The sequence below is a fragment of the Bos mutus genome, chromosome 16 (genome assembly GCF_027580195.1).
Source record: "Bos mutus isolate GX-2022 chromosome 16, NWIPB_WYAK_1.1, whole genome shotgun sequence".
In the NCBI taxonomy this organism is placed as follows: domain Eukaryota; kingdom Metazoa; phylum Chordata; class Mammalia; order Artiodactyla; family Bovidae; genus Bos; species Bos mutus.
In genome coordinates, this window is record NC_091632.1 from 22,172,907 (window position 1) to 22,193,190 (window position 20,284).

At 37.3% G+C, this 20,284-nt stretch overlaps 1 protein-coding gene across 2 annotated transcripts in view; it reads right to left on the reverse strand.

Moving 5' to 3' along the window:
• DHX9 (DExH-box helicase 9) overlaps positions 1-20,284 on the reverse strand; it is a 41,830-nt gene that overhangs the window by 13,307 nt on the left and 8,239 nt on the right. Inside the window, exons 4-16 of one of the 2 annotated variants that reach the window (XM_005910136.3) lie at positions 18,900-19,011; positions 17,834-17,937; positions 16,959-17,107; positions 14,547-14,593; positions 12,917-13,053; positions 12,316-12,405; positions 12,057-12,218; positions 11,828-11,905; positions 11,067-11,258; positions 6,994-7,135; positions 6,478-6,560; positions 2,631-2,787; positions 493-593 (exon numbers count right to left, since the gene is read on the reverse strand). In XM_005910136.3, the coding sequence (XP_005910198.1) occupies positions 493-593; positions 2,631-2,787; positions 6,478-6,560; positions 6,994-7,135; positions 11,067-11,258; positions 11,828-11,905; positions 12,057-12,218; positions 12,316-12,405; positions 12,917-13,053; positions 14,547-14,593; positions 16,959-17,107; positions 17,834-17,937; positions 18,900-19,011 (1,554 nt within the window). Of the gene's footprint in view, positions 1-492; positions 594-2,630; positions 2,788-6,477; positions 6,561-6,993; positions 7,136-11,066; positions 11,259-11,827; positions 11,906-12,056; positions 12,219-12,315; positions 12,406-12,916; positions 13,054-14,546; positions 14,594-15,410; positions 15,548-16,958; positions 17,108-17,833; positions 17,938-18,899; positions 19,012-20,284 lie in introns of those variants that run through there. The other variant, XM_070384828.1, reaches the window with a different exon arrangement.

The following is a 20,284-nucleotide window of genomic DNA, read 5'->3' on the forward strand; positions in this document are numbered from 1 at the left end:
GATCCCCCACTTTAATACTCTCTCCATGTGCTAATGTCATCACCATACAGTCTGTGTAACCAAGGACTGTAACTGCTGCTTCTTAAAACTTTACTGTACATATGGGTCTCCTGGAGATCTTCTTAAAATGTGGATTTTGACTCAGTACATCTGGGATGGGGTACAAGATTGTACCTACCAGTTTTCCAGGTGCTATGGCTCATGGAAAATAGAGCAGCAAAGTCATACAAAATAGTTACTAAATATCCTCCTCTTTCCTTTTTTTCAAAAACCTTTATGCCAGAGATAAAACTCGTATGAAAAACTTTTCACTGAAAGTGGAATTTTTTGGAGTAAAATACATCAGTGAATTCAAATACATCAGCGAATTCAAAGACAGATATTAATTTATAGAGGTTTTTTTGTAATGTTAACTCGTTATCTTTTTACTGAAATCATTCTCTGTAATAAAAATTTTGCCCATAATGAAAATTCTTCATTAAATTCACTTACATCATCATCCTCACCACCATCATCATCCTTATCCTTCTTCTTCTTGTCCTTTGGTGGAGGAACAAAGTGGGTCATCTGAATACAATCTTCCAAAAAGTATTCTGCCAGGACAATATAATCGGGTAAGTAACAGCAACCTTCAGAATGAGCAGTCTTTAAAACTCACCCTCTAATTCACAATTCAAAATCATTTCCATGCCCTCCAATCTGATTTTTCACAACTACCAAGGCATTTCAGGGGCAATAACCTGTTTTCCCAACCAAACTCAGTGTTCCCATTTCTTAAACCTTGAAGGAGGGGGTGAGGTATCTCTTATACATACATGTTCCCACAAAGCCAGTCAGGGTATCCACCAACAATCATGGACTGCATACTGTGCTCTATATTGTATACTCCCGTGGTGTGTTACATGTGGACAGAAATTAATAATGAACCATAGTCCATCCTTATAAAATGGGTTCCTTTCAGTTACTACTCTAAAGAAGGACCTTAGTTCAAACAACGGCTGGAACACCTACTGATCAATTATGCTCCTGAGGTTCTCTGAAGTGTTCCAGAAGTGTTTTGGAAATGTCTCATACTCTAAACACTTACCCACTACACCAAAGAGCCCCAGAGTACCATTCTCATCACATTATATCAAAGGTACATATCAACATGACTCCTCACTGGTGATATTAACTTGATCATGGTGAGGCAGTGTTTGCCAAGTTACTTGTTTCCCCATTTCCCTACGTTACTCTTTGGAAGCAAGTCATTAAGCAGAGTACACTGAAGATACAAAGAATTAAAGAGTCACTTTTTTGAGTAAGAGAATCTACGTAATTCTTTCTGTAATTCTTCATATGAAAGCTGTGTCTTTATTACCCAGGTATTTATTCAACCACTGCATAAATTAATCAGTTCAGTTTAGTTGCTCAGTCATGCCTGAATCTTTGAGACCCCACGGATACCTATTTTTATACTTCAGGTTATAATGCAATACTATGTTTTTTATTTTTCTGTTCCAACTATTCCATTTTTGGCCACTGAGAGCTTACAGCTGACTCCTATGTCCCTCTGACTCCTTCACTGTTTTAAGCACTTCCTTACTTTCTGGTACTACAAGATGTTTTAGGCTCATCTTGTGTATTCCCTGCCTCAGAATCAGTTTTCTTTAAGGACATCTGGTTCTTTTAACTGGAGAATGGTATTGGAAACAAGATCTGGGTATCATACTAGAATGTCATTACTTCTAGGCGTATTCAGCAGACAAAGCTAGGAAATATACAAATTCATGGATCCAGACTAGTCTGCATTTATTTACTTCTATTAGAACATGAGTTCTTACAAATGTCTACAACTGTAATCCAATACCACAGTTTATTCACGTCTTCCCTCATACTCACCTATATAGCCTCTCACTGCAGCAGTTAACCTGGTTCTCACCACCTGCCATCCACTTACTTATTTTCTGAATCCCAGTATGCATGCAAAGCCATTTGGGAATTACTAACTGGACCCTCATGAGATATGAGTGCACTGACTTTTATTTCAGAGCTACTCTTTTGAATTTCAAAAGTTACCATCTTGACACAGCTATTCATCATTTCATATGTACACTGAAAACTTTTTAGCTTATTTTCATGTCTTCAAATTAGACTGTACCAAGTAATTCATTTTTAAAACCAAGCTACTAGATGACTATCATAGAATATGGTGATGATAAAAATCCTCCAAATAAGTTCTTAACAATCAGAAATGCATGAATTTGACAAACATTACCTTAACCTTGTTTCAAAATCTGCCTGCTCTGCTCTACAAAAGATTGATTCTCTAGTTAATTTGGCCCTGGCGGCTTAAACTTTTAACAGCATTTTCCATGAATATATATAGGCCATAGTAATTTACATTTGACTGTACAGAATCTTAAAAGTTTAGCTATTAAGGATAGACAATTTACTGGATACGTAAACTCAAGTTGAGATCATTCACTACTGCTTGACTAAACCCCAAGAATGTTATGATGTATGTGATACCCTAATTTAGACTTTATTTTAAATATCCTTGAGATTACTCCTATCTCTAGGATTAAGGAAAACTACACACTACTGCACAAAAAACGCTCACCCTCCCACCCTACTCCCACAATATTTACCTTGAACTGGGAAAGTCCTCCCATAAACTTCAATGATTGGGCAATTGAAGAAATATTCACAGAACATGCTAGTATCAATAGTAGCAGACATGAGAACAATGCGCACTTCAGGATAAGCCTGAACCACATCACGCAGCACTACCAAAAGGAAGTCAGTCTATTAAAACATAAACACAAATGGAAAAACAAATGAATTAACAAGTCCTTGCTCATGAGATACACATAAAAAGACTTGAGTTATATAAGCACAAGACATCAGTGAAATTTGGTTTTTAGGTGGCTTGTAAGATGAGGGATTACAGTGGGACGCAGTAGCAGTACTTTTTAACAACAGTTGTAGCCTATTTGTTGTGGGGATTCGAAATGAGTGCTATCAGGGTAGGGGAAGGGAGAAGAAAAAAATTTAATGAGAGGAAATTTTCAATGAAATTTACATTTTCAGTTGCACAAACTTTATTTAAAGAAAGGGAGAAAGTCACGATGAGCCTATAATCAGTTTTCCAATCACCTGTAAACCTAATCTGAAAAATGTTGAAAAGGTTGTACTTAGTCCATTTAAACAAATAATGATCAAGGCACTTATTTAATAATGTAGAGTTTCCATCAACCTACCAAACAACATTAAAGGTGAATCTCTGACAAACTTTTCTCTGGCTATGGTCTTCAAGTCCATCATTCTGCCTCCCCAAGCTAGAGAGAGATCCATCGTTCTCAATCTTTTATTATTACTTTTCATATACTTTCCTCTTATCTATATGTGTATCTAAATACATATATAGACATATATATGCATGAATACATCGAATTTTTAAATTTCCCTATTCTTAACTTTATGAGAAGGTACGATATTTTATGTCATCTTTTGGGATTCCCTTTTTCACACACTATAGCACTGCTAAGATTCACCCGCATGTGTTACCAGTCTGACAAAACTACTTAAATATCACAATGTGTGTATATACCCGGTAATTCACCAGAAGATTTCCGGGGATGCCCTCTGCAGGTATAGATGTTGTTTTCAGGATCTTAATCTTCCAAACTTTCGCCCTCTGAACATTCTTGTGCGTACCTCCTGTGGTACATATCCAAGTTTCCATGAGTAAGTGTAGGTAGGGAACTGTACTCAGAGGGTGTGAAATGTTGAACTTTGGGAAATAATGCTCAAATATTTTCCTAAGGTATTTCACCGGTTCATAAACCACCAGGAGCAATGGATAAGAGATCCTGATGACATTTATATTCTTCAATACTTGGTATCATCACTTGTATTTTATTAATCAAGTGGATATGAAGGAGAAGTATCTTATGGTCTTAGTCTGTACTTTCCTATTCACCAATGAGACGCAACACCCCACATCATGTCTACTAGCCAAATATAACTCCTCTTTCAAATTTCTCTCCTGAGCCATCTGTACTTTCTTACTAATTTGCAGGAGGTGTTTATATATTGCAAATCCTTTGTTGGCTATATTGCAATCTTCAAGCTTGTGGTTTTCCTTAAAGTATCTTTTGAATGAATAATATTAATTTAGATGAACACATCAGTCTTCTTTCATGGTTAATGCATCTCACGTTTTAAGAAATTCTTCCAGGACTGGGACTTGTTGCCCCATAGAGTTGTGCCTACTGAGGACGTGAAATATGCCTCATCTAAACTAAGATGTGCTCTAAGAGCAAAATACATAGATTTTTGAGGATCTAACATGAAAAAGAAAATGCAAAAAACCTTGATAATTTTTTATATTGACCACATGATGAAAATTTTAGATATACTAATTTTGTATTTCTCTTCACCTTTTTAAAATATGAGGCTAGAAAATTAAAAATCACACGTGTGGGCCACATTATATTTTTACTGGGTACTGCTGTTTAGATGTCTACTTACGTATTCTACTTTAAAGTTTTAAAATTGCTTTGGCACTTAGATCCTTATCTACCTGCAGTTGATCTTTGTATTTGGTTATGAGGTAAGGATTGAACACTATTCAAGTATCTCCTTATAGATGCCCATTTGTTTCCAGCTCCGTTTCTTGAATAGTCCATTCCCTTTCCCACTGATCTAACCTGACATCTATCACTCATTCTACTACACCAAAGCTGCACACAACACTATCTGTTTCTACAGTCTGTTACTCCATCAGTCAAACTGTCACCCCACATGCCACACTATCTCAATTACTAGAACTTCAAATTAAGTCCCAGATCTGTAAAGCAAGAGCCTTCATTCTGCCCTTCTATAGGAGTCCTGGTTATTTTTGGTCATTAAATATTTCCTATTTACAATTATTCCATTAAAAAAAAAAAACCTACTGGAAATATGATTAGACATTCAAATGTGGATCAACGTCAGATGAACTGACATAAGTCCTTCTAGCCATGAATACAACCTACTCTTTTCTAGTATTTTGTTATGAAGTTTTATTTTTCCTATAGAGGTTCTGCATGTCTTTTTGTTGGAGTCAGTCTTAGGTGTTTGACATTCTAATTAGTACAGTGGTATCTTTTTAGTTGTTTTCTAGCTGTTGGTAACATACAATGCAACTGACTTTTGTATATTAACTTTTTATCCAGCCACATCGCTAAATATTTCTAATAATTGGTCTTCTAAGTTCTTTGGGGTTTTCCCTCTTAAAGTGACAAGTTTAGATTAGGTTCATCTGAAAGAGAACAAAGTTTCTGCCAAGTTGTTTTTCCATTTTTACTGAATGAACAATACATTAATATAGACCTGACAAGCTTTCAAGAGAAGCTAACCAAAACCACTTATTTTGGGGGAAATTAGTAACAATAATCCATAATGTTTCTCTGGAATTATTTAAACTGGAAGAACATTTGTGTGCTACCTATTAGTAAAGATAATACTGAAATATTTTGATTGATTAGAGGGGGAGGAACCCTGCATTTTCAAAGGATTTTGAATGACAAAAGCAGCAAATATGTTATCCAACCAAACAGCTAGATTTGTGATTTAAAAAGGTCATTCAGGCAAACTTTGTTGTAGCACAACAGTAAAAATCAATTTTGTTAAAACTAAATATGATTAACAACAACGGCAATGGAAGGATTTGCTAAGAAGGAGGAGCACCAATGAATGTTTAAGTAACAGCAGTTTGGCAATAGTTTGAATGACTTATTGTCCATCCACTAACATCTGTGTTTGGATATGTAAACAGTGCCATAGAAAAGAGTCACTGCTTTACGGGATCAATCTTTGAATTATACACTGTATAAAAAGTTAATTCTATATAAGTTTTGCTAAGAACCAAAAGGATCAGGTGTGAAAAATCTAGTTTTTTTCCCTTAATTCTGGTATTATTACCATTAACGTCAAAAAAGACTAAAACTACAAATATCCAAAAAACACTGTTAACTGTATTAAATTGTAAAATTCCCTAGTGGCGCAACAGTTAGGACTCAGCACTATCACTGCTACGGGGATGGGTTCAATGCTGGTCAGAAAACTGCTGCCAGCCACATGGCCAAAAGAAGAAAAAAGTAAAATTTATCACAAATTTTCAACTCAAAGAAAAACTGATCAGTAAAATTCCATCAGATATTCAGTGATAAATCATTCAGTTGCTGAATTATGCTACAGCTTAATAATCACTGAAATTATACTTACTTTACAATAAGAGGTCTTTTAGAACTCTGCTTTAACAAAAAAAGGGTTTAACTAAAGGGTTTAACATTTGCTAAAACAGAATGGCCAATATCTTAGTGACTAGAGTACATAATTTTGTCAGAAGTTGTAAGCTATGGAAAAATGGAAATAAAGATATTCTACTTTGATCTCTCTTTATTCAGAGTATTAGTATCAGTACCTTACTATAACTCTCTGGTTACTTACATTTATGTCTCTTTCATGTATTTCATCTACAATTACATGACTGATTCCTCGAATGCCTGCTTCTAGTTTTCTTAGGAGCACACCTTGAAAAGAAAATCAGAGCAAACACTGGAGATGAGCTTCTATGTTAAAGTAGGGAGGTACAGAAAAGTGCAAAGAAACAAATTTCTAGACAATCATCCATGCTTCAACTACTATAACCCCCGCATTTTAGAAAAGAAACAATCACTGGTATAAATTCTTGATTTGTACTTTGAAACACCCTTGTCTAATGAAGAGTATGAAAAAGATGTTATTCTTGTAACCTAAGTTGATTTCATTTGCTCTGTGCTACAAAACCAGAAGTGTATCATACTCTCTAAGAGGAAAATGGCCAAAAGTTCTGTTTAAACAAGAATTCTGAGACTGGGCTCTTGATACATCATTTCCAGTCCTTCTGTGCTGTTATCAAGTTTTCTTCACAAACAACACAATGTACACCCCCAGTGAAAGGCAAAAATAAAACCTGTCACTGACCTACAGTGCAAAACATTATACTCGCATGAGGGCGAGGAAGTATGGACTCAAATCGAACGCTATAGCCACAGCTTTTTCCAGGCTCTTCTCCTCTCTCGTATGCAACTCGTTCTGCCACAGAAACCGCACTGATTCTCCTGGGCTGAGACAAACAAAAAAAGTGATTTAAATGCTACAAAATTAACTTATTAGGGTTATTAAATTACGGTAGTAAACCTGACCCACTGGCAGTTCAGTAATCAACAGAAAGAATAATAGTGATATATTTAGAAAGCTCCAAAATTTAAACATAAAAATTTAATTCTATGGCAGACATGTTTAAAATGCTGTTTTTTACTTTGTATATAAAGTGATTCCAAGGTTTTTATAGAAAATAAAATTTCTTCACCACTGGCCCTAACTCTTAATGGTATCAAGTGATCTCAAGAGAGAAACCGATCACACGTGGTGGAGAGCTTGTTGTTTTAAGTGAAAGCACACCTTTAAAGAACTATTTAACTGAAATGTACGAGCTACTAAGAACGCGAACAATCTCATCCTTTGCTGTATCTACCATTCACCCATCTATTAATTCAGAAGGTAAGCAGTCATAGCACATTAGTATCAGGTGCCACAGAAGGTGCTAGACAAACAGAAAAAGATAAACAAACCCCTCCCCCAAACCACACTGAAATCACTCCTAGTTTTGATGAGCTTATGTAGCTGGGAAAACTGAATGTATATAATTGTTTCCTGCAATGTAGGAATAAACAGGCTGAATCATAAGGACGATGCTATGGGTTTATGTTTTAAGTGTTGGGCCTTGACTTTTCTGAAAACTTCCAAAGATTTCCCTATCATCCAAGTATACAAAACAACATTATACTTGGTAGATATTATGGCTAGTATGATATCCTGTGAGTATAGCAACAAAGGTACATGTAGATTTAGACTATATGTTTAGACTATATATTCCAGGCTGCCCTGGAATCAGAAGACACAGGCCACACCTCCACACAATTTTCAAGCAGAAGTTAGGTGACCATCTATTGTAAATACTCCACTCTGAGAAGAAAGATGGAATAATTCTCCGAAGCATTTTTCAACTCCATAAATTTACTACTTTATGAAGGATATAACAATAAAGGAAAACTAGTGAATAAATGAAAGCTGTTTTATATGCAAGGAGAGAATAACCCTTGATCCACCATTCCACACTAGTTTCCTTGGTTTTATATTTGTTGCTGCTGCTGCTAAGTCACTTCAGTAGCGACCGACTCTGTGCGACCCCATAGACGGCAGCCCACCAGGCTCCCCCGTCCCTGGGATTCTCCAGGCAAGAGTACCGGAGTGGGCTGCCGTTTGTTACAGCCTACTTATAGAAATCTGTGCATTTTACAGATGAAGCCCACTGGAACTGTCCAAGTTTATTTGGGAGGGGGCACAAGTTAGTGAGCAAATCATACAAAGTTGAAGACCATATTACAGAAACTATTCTGTCTAGAACAAACAGAAGCCATTTTTGTCTGGAACAACTTGGATTTGGTAAATCAGATAGAAGGTGAAAAGTATCACTTCCTACTGGGGCAGGAGTTAAGTTTTTTCCTACTCATGACATGCAAACAACTTCTGAGTGAAAATACAGGTGTTCAGCTCATTTGTTGGGAGTCTGCATTTTTGCCTACATTGCTGGATTGTTCTGAGTGTAAATGGAAAGTGGTAGCACAGGGAGGGCAGAACAGAACTCAAATGTTCTGTAAAACGGCATCCTCCTGAACAACAGGTCTCCCGAAAGGTAAGTATTAAGAGGAAGGGTCCTTTACTGATAGCTGTAGTTGGGAGTTAGAACGTCTCCTGTGAGGCAAAGAAATCATAGCTAGTTTGGGGAGAAAGGCAATCAAGGAATAGTTTGAGAAGAAAAAAGCTAAGGGTCCTATCCCAGAAAAATGGACACCTATCCTATCTCTTCAAGCTTACAATATCAATTTTAAATGCATTTCTTCAGTCAAGATTTTTAGATCCTCCCCAAACCCAACTCTCCTATAAAATATACAGGGCAATTTTAAGACATATATTCATTTCAGACACATTAAAAGCATGGTTTGCACATGTCCACATAAATGTATATGCACAATTTTTTTGGGGGGTGGGGGGGGGCGCTATTTCAAGGTTTAAGACACTCCCCTGAGTATCAATTATACTTTCCAGGTTAAGAATCCCTAAGTCAACCCTAGTCAGCCTAGGAGGTGGTATCCGGCTACCTGCGACGCTCTCCTTCCAAATGCCAGAAGTACAGGGTTACAGCTGACAGGAACCACTTTACCTAAGAAGACTTGGAAAGGTAATTAGCTCTTCCCTAATCGTGGGACAGACTTGCTAGCATTGCTTATAAGTGGTAAGGTAACCGAACGTGGCAGTCAAAATGGGGAACACTGAAGGCAGACTGGTTGTGAATACTAGTTTCAACCACTTCCTGTGTTAATCTTGGGCAATTTTTAAATCTCTTTGTGCCTCAAGTTACTGAAAGAAAAATACTAAATGATACAGTACTTACATCTTAAGAGTCATAAACTTTAAATGAGCTCAAAAATATCAATTGTTTACAACAGAACCCAGCATATAATAAGCATTCTGCTAAAGTCAATCATTTATCTGTTTTTCTATCTTGTCTACTCTTGTTCTGATTGGTTTTTATTGAACCTTATGGTGATAAGATAAAAAGAGAATCAAGCTTTGAATGCAAACTTAAGGACAAAGTACTCTCAGTTTTACCTTATTTTAGGCCCAAAGAAATGGGAATACCAGACCACCTGACTGACTCTTGAGAAATTTATATGCAGGTCAGGAAGCAACAGTTAGGACTAGACATGGAACAACAGACTGGTTCCAAACTGGGAAAGGAGTATGTCAAGGCTATATGCTGTCACCCTGCTTATTTAACATATATGCAGAGTACATCATGAGAAACGCTGGGCTAGATGAAGCACAAGCTGGAATCAAGATTGCCAGGAGAAGTATCAATAACCTCAGATATGCAGATGACACCACCCTTGTGGCAGAAGGCAAAGAAGAACTAAAGAGCCTCTTGATGAAAGTGAAAGAGGAGAATGAAAAAGTTGGCTTAAAACTCAACATTCAGAAAACTAAGATCATGGCATCTGGTCCCATCACTTCATGGCAAACAGATGGGGAAGCAATGGAAACAGTGACAGACTTCAGTTTTTCAGTCTCCAAAGTCACTGAAGATGGTGACTGCAGCCATAAAATTAAAAGACATTTGCTTACTGGAAAAAAAGTTATGACCAACCTAGACAGCATATTAAAAAGCAGAGACAATACTTTGCCTGCAAAGGTCTGTCTAGTCAAAGCTATGGTTTTTCCAGTAGTCATGTATGGATGTGAGAGTTGGACTATAAAGAAAGCTGAGCACTGAAGAATTGATGCTTTTGAACTGTGTTGGAGAAGACTCTTGAGAGTCCCTTGGATTGCAAGGAGATCCAACCAGTCCATCCTAAAGGAGACCAGTCCTGAATATTCACTGGAAGGACTGCTGCTGAAGCTGAAACTCTTAAAACTTTGGCCACCTGATGAGAAAAACTGACTCATTTGAGAAGACCCTGATGTTGGGAAAGATTGAAGGCAGGAGGAGAAGGGGGTGGCAGAAATGAGCTGGTTGGATGGCATCACCGACTCAATGGACATGAGTTTGAGTAAACTCCGGGAGTTGGTGATGGACAGGGAGGCCTGGCATGCTGCAGTCCATGGGGTTGCAAAGAGTCGGACACGACTGAGCGACTGAACTGAAATGAGGCTCAAAGACTCCCTTCAGGCCCAGACAGTAAGAATCTACCATATGGTTCAGTTTACCTTATCAGTGAAAGATACCAGAGATTAACACAAAAGTTAAATTCTTTTCATGCCTTTTTTCTGTTTTTAACTTAAAGGGGCCTAATGCTCTACAACTTTCAGAATTTTATGTCACTACAAAGGGAAGCTGATCAAAGAATTAGGAATGCTCTGGCCTTCTAGATGTTTCCACCTCTCAAACACTATTCACAACAGGCACATGCCTCATAAACTGGCTTGTTACTTACCTGAGTTACTACAATGTTACACTCAGCTGCTCGGTCATTCTGGATACAGTCATCTAGAATAAACTGGGGAACCTGTGTGGTTTTACCACATCCAGTAGCACCTCGAATAATGACAACTGGATTCTGACTAATTGCTTCCAGGATTTCACTTTCAAATTTCTTCACAGGCAGTAACTCTCTCTCCTGTAAGACCTGTATTAGAAAAGTTACACTTCACATGTCCACCAACATACATATCAGAAGCAACTATTTTAATTCTGAAAAAAAAAAAAAAACACACAAAAACCACAAACCAAACCTGCCATCTCTAGGAAAAGTTACTCCTTCCCACTGGCTTAATACTCAGAAAATACTTTTTGATAAAAGTGTGTGTATATATATATATATATATACACACACACACACCTCTAATTGAATAGCCTCTTTCCATTAAATTTCTGAACAATATCTTTTGGCCTTATCCGCATCCTTATTTTCCTCATTTTTATTCTGGACATTACAAATACATTACCTTTCTTCTAAACATTTTAAGTCGCTTTACTCAGAAAACACCAAAACACACACACATGGAAAGTTATTATACTCCATCTCTTCATTTACATTAAGAACAACAGGCCCTTAACTCACTACTCCTATCCTCAGAGGTAACTAGGATTATCAGTTAGATTAGTATCTTTAATTTGCCTTCCTAGAAAGGGCAAAAATATATTATTCACTGTTTTGAAGCTCTTAAGCACCATATGTTTAAATACTTCACTTACTGCTTGCAAATCACGATCCTGTTCCAGCTGATACATTAACTCATTCTTGAGGTCCATGCTAATTTGTTCGGGAGTAGCCTGTAAAATGGGAAAGCAATAGTCACACAAAAGCGTAATTCAGCTTCAAAAAAATGAAGCTGAATTCATTTCTTTAAAACTAGACATCCTAATGAAATATGTTCAAAAATAAAACACAGAAGTCTGATCTCAACAACAGTGTTGCACTCACATAAGCCAGAGGCCCCTCATCAATGTTGCTGCTAGTCCAAGGATTCCAGTTGGATTGTGGCGGTGACCAAGGAACCACACCCACTGGGTTTTGCCGCTGAGATGGCTCAAACTGAGCCAGTTTGCCAAGGTTGAGTGCAACAGGCACAGAGGGATCTTCAGGCTATTAAAAAAAAACAAACAAAACCAAAAATATCAGTTGCTTGTCTGACTGAAGAAGGTCAATACAAAGGTGAAGAACTAAGTAGCTGTATGCTTACTATGGGCACGATCTCAAGATTTAACTCTTGAACAATGTTCTGCAGCTGATGCTCCAAATCTTGAGAAAGGTTCACTTTGTAAGGCTCCACCTACAGAAAAGGGAGAGTCATCAGAACCGTGTAACATACATATGAACACTACTCGGATTTACTACGGGAGGGTAAGAGCATGGAGTCGATACTAGGCCTACAGTAGACCTAAAGCCAACAAGAAGTCAGTTCCCTGGTGAAAGAATTACTTTAATGATGAGGAGTAAGGCCATTTCCATTTCTTGAGGCAAGAGTCCTACAATGATCAAACACCTTTAGCCAAATATTAAACAGAAGCTGAACTGAATCTCACGGGCTTCCCTGGTGGCTCAGCAGTAAAGAATTTGCCTGCCAATGCAGGAGACCAGGGTTTGATCTCTGGGTCAGGAAGATCCCCTAGAGAAGGAAATGGCAACCCACTCCAGTATTCTTTCCTGGGAAATCCCATGGACAGACAAGCCTGACGGGCTACAGTCCATGGCGTCACAAAGAGTGGGACAAGACTTAGTGACTAAACAACAGCAAAACTGAATCTCATATTATCTCTGGGCTACTAAGTCTAAAGACTCACTGTCTCTCCTTCTTTCTTCTTTGTAAGTCCAGAGTATGGTTCAATCACTCCAAGGTGGTAGAGTTGTCTGACAAGTGACAGCGCACAGGACTGTGCTGCCAGTTTTTTATTTGATCCATGTTCACGTGCAAAAATCCCTATAATTTAAGTTCAAAATTACCAAAGAGAAAAAGATCAATTGTCTAAGTACAGAAACATCTCATCATAAGCAACTAGAAGGTTAGGGTACAAAAGCTGACCTAAAATACGGGAGTAAGAGTTCTAAGCTCCTTTTCATTCTAACTGCTAACTCAAACCAATACCATTAACAGCTGACCATCCTGGTTAGAGGCACACACTAAGACACATACCACATACAAATCTTTACATTAAAAGCAAATAAACTATTTTAACGAAGCTGTCATTATTAACATCATATAGCATTAAAACAGGAAGAATTTAACTTCTGAAAAATAAAGGATTAAAAAGCAAATCAAAGGAATAAAAATGGGTCCAAAGTGTCCAGACCAGGAGTCAAGCAATTTTCTTCTATTAAGGGTCAAAAAATATTTCAGGCTTTAAGGCCATATAATCTCTGTCACAGTTACTCAATTCTGTCTCTCAAGAGTGAAGCCATTTACTAAGAACACTTCAACTAGAGTTTGACTATGGGCCCCGGAACCAGAAATGTTATCATGTTTGTAGAGAGTTCATAAATATAAGACAGAAATAATAATGTGTTATATATTTGACCCACCAAGCTTAAAATATTTATCTGGACTTCTACTAAGTTTGCTATTCCCTGATGTAAACAAATGACTGTAGCTGTGTTCCAAAAAGCTTAAAACTCCTATCCACTCAAAGTATTCTTAAAAGTCTAGGATTAAAAAAATTCAACATCATCTCCTAGTGCTTCTTTCAAAGACTTGATTTTCTAAGTTTTTGACACACTACACTTAAGTCATAAGAATTATCCACTACACCTAAGTGCGTAATTCTCAAGCTGGAAAGAATCTTTTCCCACTTCTCTCAACTTGTAGTGAGGTAAACTGAGTCCCAGAAACACAGGTATGATTTCATTGAAATCATTAAACTTGTTAGAGACAAAATCAGGTACACAGAGCTATTCTTTACTTTCAAGCATGACACACTGCCTGCTTTTAAACTTACTAAGAATAAAGAATACATGCTCATGCTTGTCTTTTTACTTCCTTTATGAATAACCCCAGTTGGTTCCTTAAATGCCTTAAGAGTAACTTTCTCAACTTTCTTTCTTGACTCTGTGACACTTAAATGCTCACATTCGCCTTTAGACCTCAAATCCTATCATCTGATTAACTCCTTTCTAAATGTCACTAAGTTTTACCTGAAGGAGCTGTATCTTTTCTGTATCAATGGAAAGATTAATTGACACTGGCACATTCCTCAGCAGCCTACCACCTCTTACCCTTTGAAATACAATGCTAGCACAATCTTTCAACATGTAAAACTGGGAAACTGGGCCTGCTAATCACTAATATTCTAATACACCCTAAATGGTACCTTATAGCATGGACTCTGTCAAATTAATAATACATGTGGCTCAAGACTTTATAATGAATACTACTAAGCTATACAAGACTCAGAATATCAGGAAAGCAGTAACACTTACTTCTGCCTATCTGCTTGATATAAATGGTCATTTCTGCAATAAAGCTCCTGTAACAACATATACAAACAAGGTTAGAAATTTCACCATTAGAATTATTAAATCCAGGATTCTTAAATCAGGCTTTCCAACTGCTTAGGCAAATCAAAGCAAAAAACCACTGTAAACATTTCTGTTCACTCCTAGAACAAATGAAGTATATAAACGTCAAATAATGCACAGCACGGCATGAGACAGCTGTAATCAAACCTGATGAGCCAACTGTTCATGGAAAGAAAATGTTAGGAGCTCTGATTCCACATTTACTTACTTTAAACTGTATTTCAAGGCTGCAGTCTGAATAGCTAGAAAACATTCAGTGAAAAGGAATTTTCCACTTAGCTTGAGGCCAAGAAATAAAGTAAGTCCAATACTCTCCTTAAACTATAGTTGTGGTTGTTTTACGATTCTTTGCATGGGCCACCCACTAATGATTTCAGTCTGTTACGATCAGCTAAAAATAGGCTTGTATGCCCACATACACATGGGAGTAAGAACACCGAGCCCATGTCAGTGGCTGGAGACAGAGGTCTGCTATCTGCCTGCAGTTGGAAGTAGCCCTTAATAACAAAAAAAAAAAAATTAGTTTATATAAGTCAAGTCTCGGAGAACAAAATATTTTTGAAAACTATAGCTAAAATAGCTAGCAGATACTAGGGAATAAATTTGGGCTTTAAAAAGGGGAAAATTGCCCTTTGGAAACTATGCTTTCTGATCTTTCCATTGCTCAGGTATATTCTAACCTTGGCTTTGTGCTGTGAATAAAAGGTCAGGTGAGACTTACAAAAAAAAAATGTTAAGATTCCTTCCTATACCTCGTGAACTGACCTTCAGGCACAGCGGCTTCAGGGGTCAAAGGCCACTGGCTTTCAGGGAAACAACATCCACCCTTTCATTAATGACACCGATGCCAGTATGTTTCTCAGCCAGGCTTAAAGTCAGCACTCAATCTCATTCTCCTCCACCTAGGGGGGAACAGCAACACCAGAAATCAGTTTACAATAGTTTCCCATGTGATTGCTTAGTTCAGCCTAAGCAGCAGCACATGTGTGTATGAACACAGACCTCTAGTGTTGCTGTCTGTTATGCCTTTAAAGGACATACAAAGAGCAATGCTGTCCAAGCTCCCCCAACTGCCTCTGCCTTCCTTGTCATAGCCTGAATTCTTTAACTCTTTGTATCAGAATCAATTAAGATATTTAAAAAAATTTACAGTAAGTTTCAGGCATACTTAAATTATCTAACTGCCCTTCAAGTTATCAAGAGCTACTAAGCCCAATCAGTGTAGAAAAACAAAATTTGAAAAAAAAAAATCATCAACAAACCAATCTTTCTTTTATAATTTCTGATGGTTTAATAAAGTCAGATGTCAAAATTAAGTATTTGAGAATTCAGAATTGAATAAAACATTGGGAAGCAGGGGGAACCATGCTCTGAACATGATTTTGAGCAATATCAAAGTTTTATTTCAGTAATAATTATTTTAGGGTTGCTAGATGCAACACTTTGATTTTTAAAGAAAACAGTTTTGATGCATTTTGACTTAGTTCATATAAGGACAGCAAATTAAATCATCCAGATTTTCATTAAAACATCCCCTCCCTTTCAATAAAATATTAGTGCCCCCAGAAGAATCTTATCCATATGAGCCTTCCTGGGAGTAATAATTACTACACCCTGGAATGCTCTCAGGAAGAACAGCAAGCAGGCTGAGAAACATACTGTCACTGTGAGAACCTCCTCCTCCTTGTATGTTCAGTTTATGAAATTTAACAGAACAAAAGTGTGCCAAATTTAACTCACATACAAAGATGGAGGCTCTCCTTCAGCTTCACAACAGGCCCTTAAAACGTCACTAATAGGACTCGAACACAGGCAACTTTCAAAGCCGATGGGAAATTTGGTTCTAGATGTAACACCATCTATCTCTGAAGACTCGAAGTGTCTAACTTGACACGTTAAAGAAATAAACATTATAACTGCTTCTAACACCACAGAGAACAACAAACTTACTACCTCTGGCTGACTTTTAAGTCAAACATGGACAAACCACTACTTGAGGCTACTACTGAGGCTTTTGCCTCTCAGATTCATACGAGAACCAGAAGTCTAGCAACACAAAGAGCAGATTTTTTGCAGATTTTATTCTTAAACAGAAAATTTTTGTGATTTTATTCTTAAAATCACACTCCTAAGAGAAAACCTTAGCAAACTGTACATTACACATCAGTGACAATTTTTCTCGGTCATTATAACATATCTTTTCACCATTTTCTACTCATCCACAAACTGAACCAGATGCCACGTACAAGAACAGAACAATAACTCTACAAAACCCTAACTTACTATAGAAGGAAAAGAGTGAAACAAGCAAACCTGTTGTGATCGGGACCCACTTGCGTGTACTTATATTCTCCTTGAATCTTTTCTTTTTGGAAATATTGGTTCAGACGAGCCTTAGCATTTTCCAAGGTCCAGTTTCCATGAAGTCCAGCATTTAAATCCACTTCTTCAGATTCAAGGGTCTGTTGAGTCAATAATTAAACTTGGCTTCAGGATGCTATGTAGATTTAAGATACACAGTTCTATAACAACAATTTCTTTGTACCATGCTTTAAAAGTGCGGAAGTTGTCTTTTAACAGCTTTTAATCCTAGTCAAAACTGAGCCAGAACTAGTTCTTACTCCATGTGACGGTCCTATCACATGAACAAGCTATTGGTTAATGCATTACACATTTAAACTGTTCCTAAGAAACCTTTGACCAATTTCTTTAGGCTGGTTTAAAAACTTTAAACAAATAAAGTGAAAGGATTTTCACTGGTGGTCCAGTGGTTAAGACTGCACTACAAGGGCATGGGTCTGATCCTTGGTTAGGGAATTAAGATCCTGCATGCTGCACACAGCCAAAAAAATAAAGTATCTACCAAGTTAGCAAAGTAAGCTATCTTATCAAAGCACTTTTACTGCAAGTGCTCAAGAAATGAGGTTTACTGAGGCAACTAAGTTTCCTACAAAGCAGATGAAGAGACATTTTATTAATACCAGGGAAAAACAGTTTTATTTCACAGGCAATTCTACTGACCAGAATTAACAGGTAGCTTAGGTTTATGGTGTTTTGTGTGAACTATCAGTCTCAAATAATTAAAACAATCACTAAATTATAAAGTTGCAAATATTTCAAACTGTGCCATGAACCAAGTCCTAAATCACACTCTAGGAGATGTAATACAGGGTTATATATAGCCTTACCGCTTGGACTTCCTGTTCTTCTTTTCTTGAGTAATAATCCTTCAAGTTGGCACCTCGATCCCAGGTGGGCACATAGCCAGAGCCCCCACCTCCAGAATTATTTTCTATTATGGAAAGAAAATGATGTTATTTTAACATATCAAATTGTACAAACACCCTTAGTATTTTTTAAAACCACTCCTAATTTAGATTTCAGAGCTTTATTATTAGAAATTCAAGATTTTAGTTATTTGGAAATAGACCTGAAATCTCTCACATAAAGTGTTACCTCACTGAATACAGGTCTAAAATTGCTAACTGTAAAGATGGTATGCAGCAGGGTGCTGCTAGTAATGATCATAAGTGACTGATAACCTGGCATACATTATCATGTAGCTCTGTTTTAAGTTGTTACATATGTAATAACTGACTAAATGGTAACTGTTTCTTCACTAGATATGACCCTGAAAGAAAGCTACATGCTAGTGCTAGAGATGGAAATAAGTTAAAAAGGTGTTAAAAAGTGATGAATTTTAATGAGAAAGCAGAGTAAAAATTGTAGTTAATATTGCCTAAAACTGTTTATTAATACTTTTTAAAAGTTTACTCAAATAATCTTGTAAGTAAACATTGTTATCCTTGTTTCATAAACACTGGATCTGAGACATAGGTAATTTGACAAATATTCCAGGTAACTGACCCAACAGTGGACACACTAATGAAGGTTTTGATATACACAGAATTCAGCAGTGACCGGGACCCATATGGCAAACAAACAAGCCTACAATATTTGGTAGGAATCAAGTTAAAGACAAGAAAGGGCAGTAAATAAAACCCCTTTAACCAAATATTCTAGCCTGTGCAAAATCTATCCAGAGATCAAAATCTATTGACAGAAAGTAATTGAGCTGTACCAGTTTTTAAGAGATTAAATAACCTGGTAGTATCTGCAAACTTATGAAGATCTTGGGTTCTCTCCACATTAGGACTTCAGAATAGTTATTTCTACCTGTCCGAGTGAGAAAAAGATGACTGTGCAAGACAGTCTATCTTATTCTCGGTCATGTGCACACATTCAAGTCCTTACCTGCTTGGAGAGTCAGGTGTGGAGGAAGAGGTCCTCCCAGGTTTCCTGGTACACCTCCATCCTCTGCTGTGGTATCAGAGGAATCAGTAGCTGAGGGTGTAGGGGGTGCTACCTGCAAGAGGAAAAGTCAAGGCAAGGTCAGTAACTTTGCCTTCAGAGACCATTCAATTCTTTAAAACTCAGAGGAGGTCCATGTGTCACCCCCTCTTTTCCTCATAATATTAATATTGTTGGCTTTCAGTATTATAAAACTATTATGTTCTCATTTCAGGCAGAAAAGGTAAGGGTAGTAAAAATATCCATTATTTTCTCTCTGGAGATTATGTAATTATGTAGATGAATATAATTTTCACACAAAAACTGGGATCACTTTATGCTGTATACATCATTTACCTTTCTGCATAACTCAATAAAGCTATGAGCCATGCTGTGCAAGGCCACCCAAGGTGGACAGGTCATAGCGAAGAGTTCTGACAAAACATGATCCACCGGAGGAGGAAATGGCAACCCACTCCAGTATTCTTGTCTGGAGAATCCCATGAACAGTATGTAAAGGCAAAAAGATATGACCCTGAAGGATGAGCCCCCAGGATGGAAGGTGTCCAATACACTACTGGGGAAGAGTGGAGGGCAATTACTAACAGCTCCAGTAAGAATGAACCAGCTGGGCCAAAGCGGGAATGATGCTTTGATCACGGGATGTCTAGCAATATCCCTGGACTACCAACTAGATGCCAGTAGCAACCCTCCCCCTGTTCTTAGTCAAAAATGCAATCAATGGGGACTGGGGGGACATGCCAAAACTGTCTGCTGAGAACCACTGGAAATGACTGAAATGGTGGAAATCCAAAATAATTAAACTCTTATCCTACAGAGAAAGAAAATGGTAACAGCCTGCAAAAGCACATATGCAATATCCTTTGATCCAGCAATTCCATTTCAACAAATCTCTCCCCAAGACAGATAAGCAAAAATACAAAAAGTTGTATGTATACACATGCATAATACATAGGCTGTTCATTTTAGCATTGTAAGTAACAGTAAAAAACACAAAACCCCATCAGTACAGGTAGACTTCATCTTTTCATCAGACTTCAAATCTCTTCATCAGAGATTTCCTGTGCCCGCCCCTCTACTCCAATCAAACTGAAATCTGATCAAGTCTCTAACCACCAATTATGAGAAACAGAGGAACAGAGAAATACTTTATGATACAAGGGGGCTGTATCTGCAAGATCTAAAGTGTGGGAAACTAAAAAATAAATAACATGCTTTCTTTAATGAATTCCAAAGAAAAATTAGAGAGGGGGAGGGAGAGAGAATCTAGTGATGAGAACACCAGACATCAATTAACTGTAGCATCAGACAACATCTGGAATGTAATT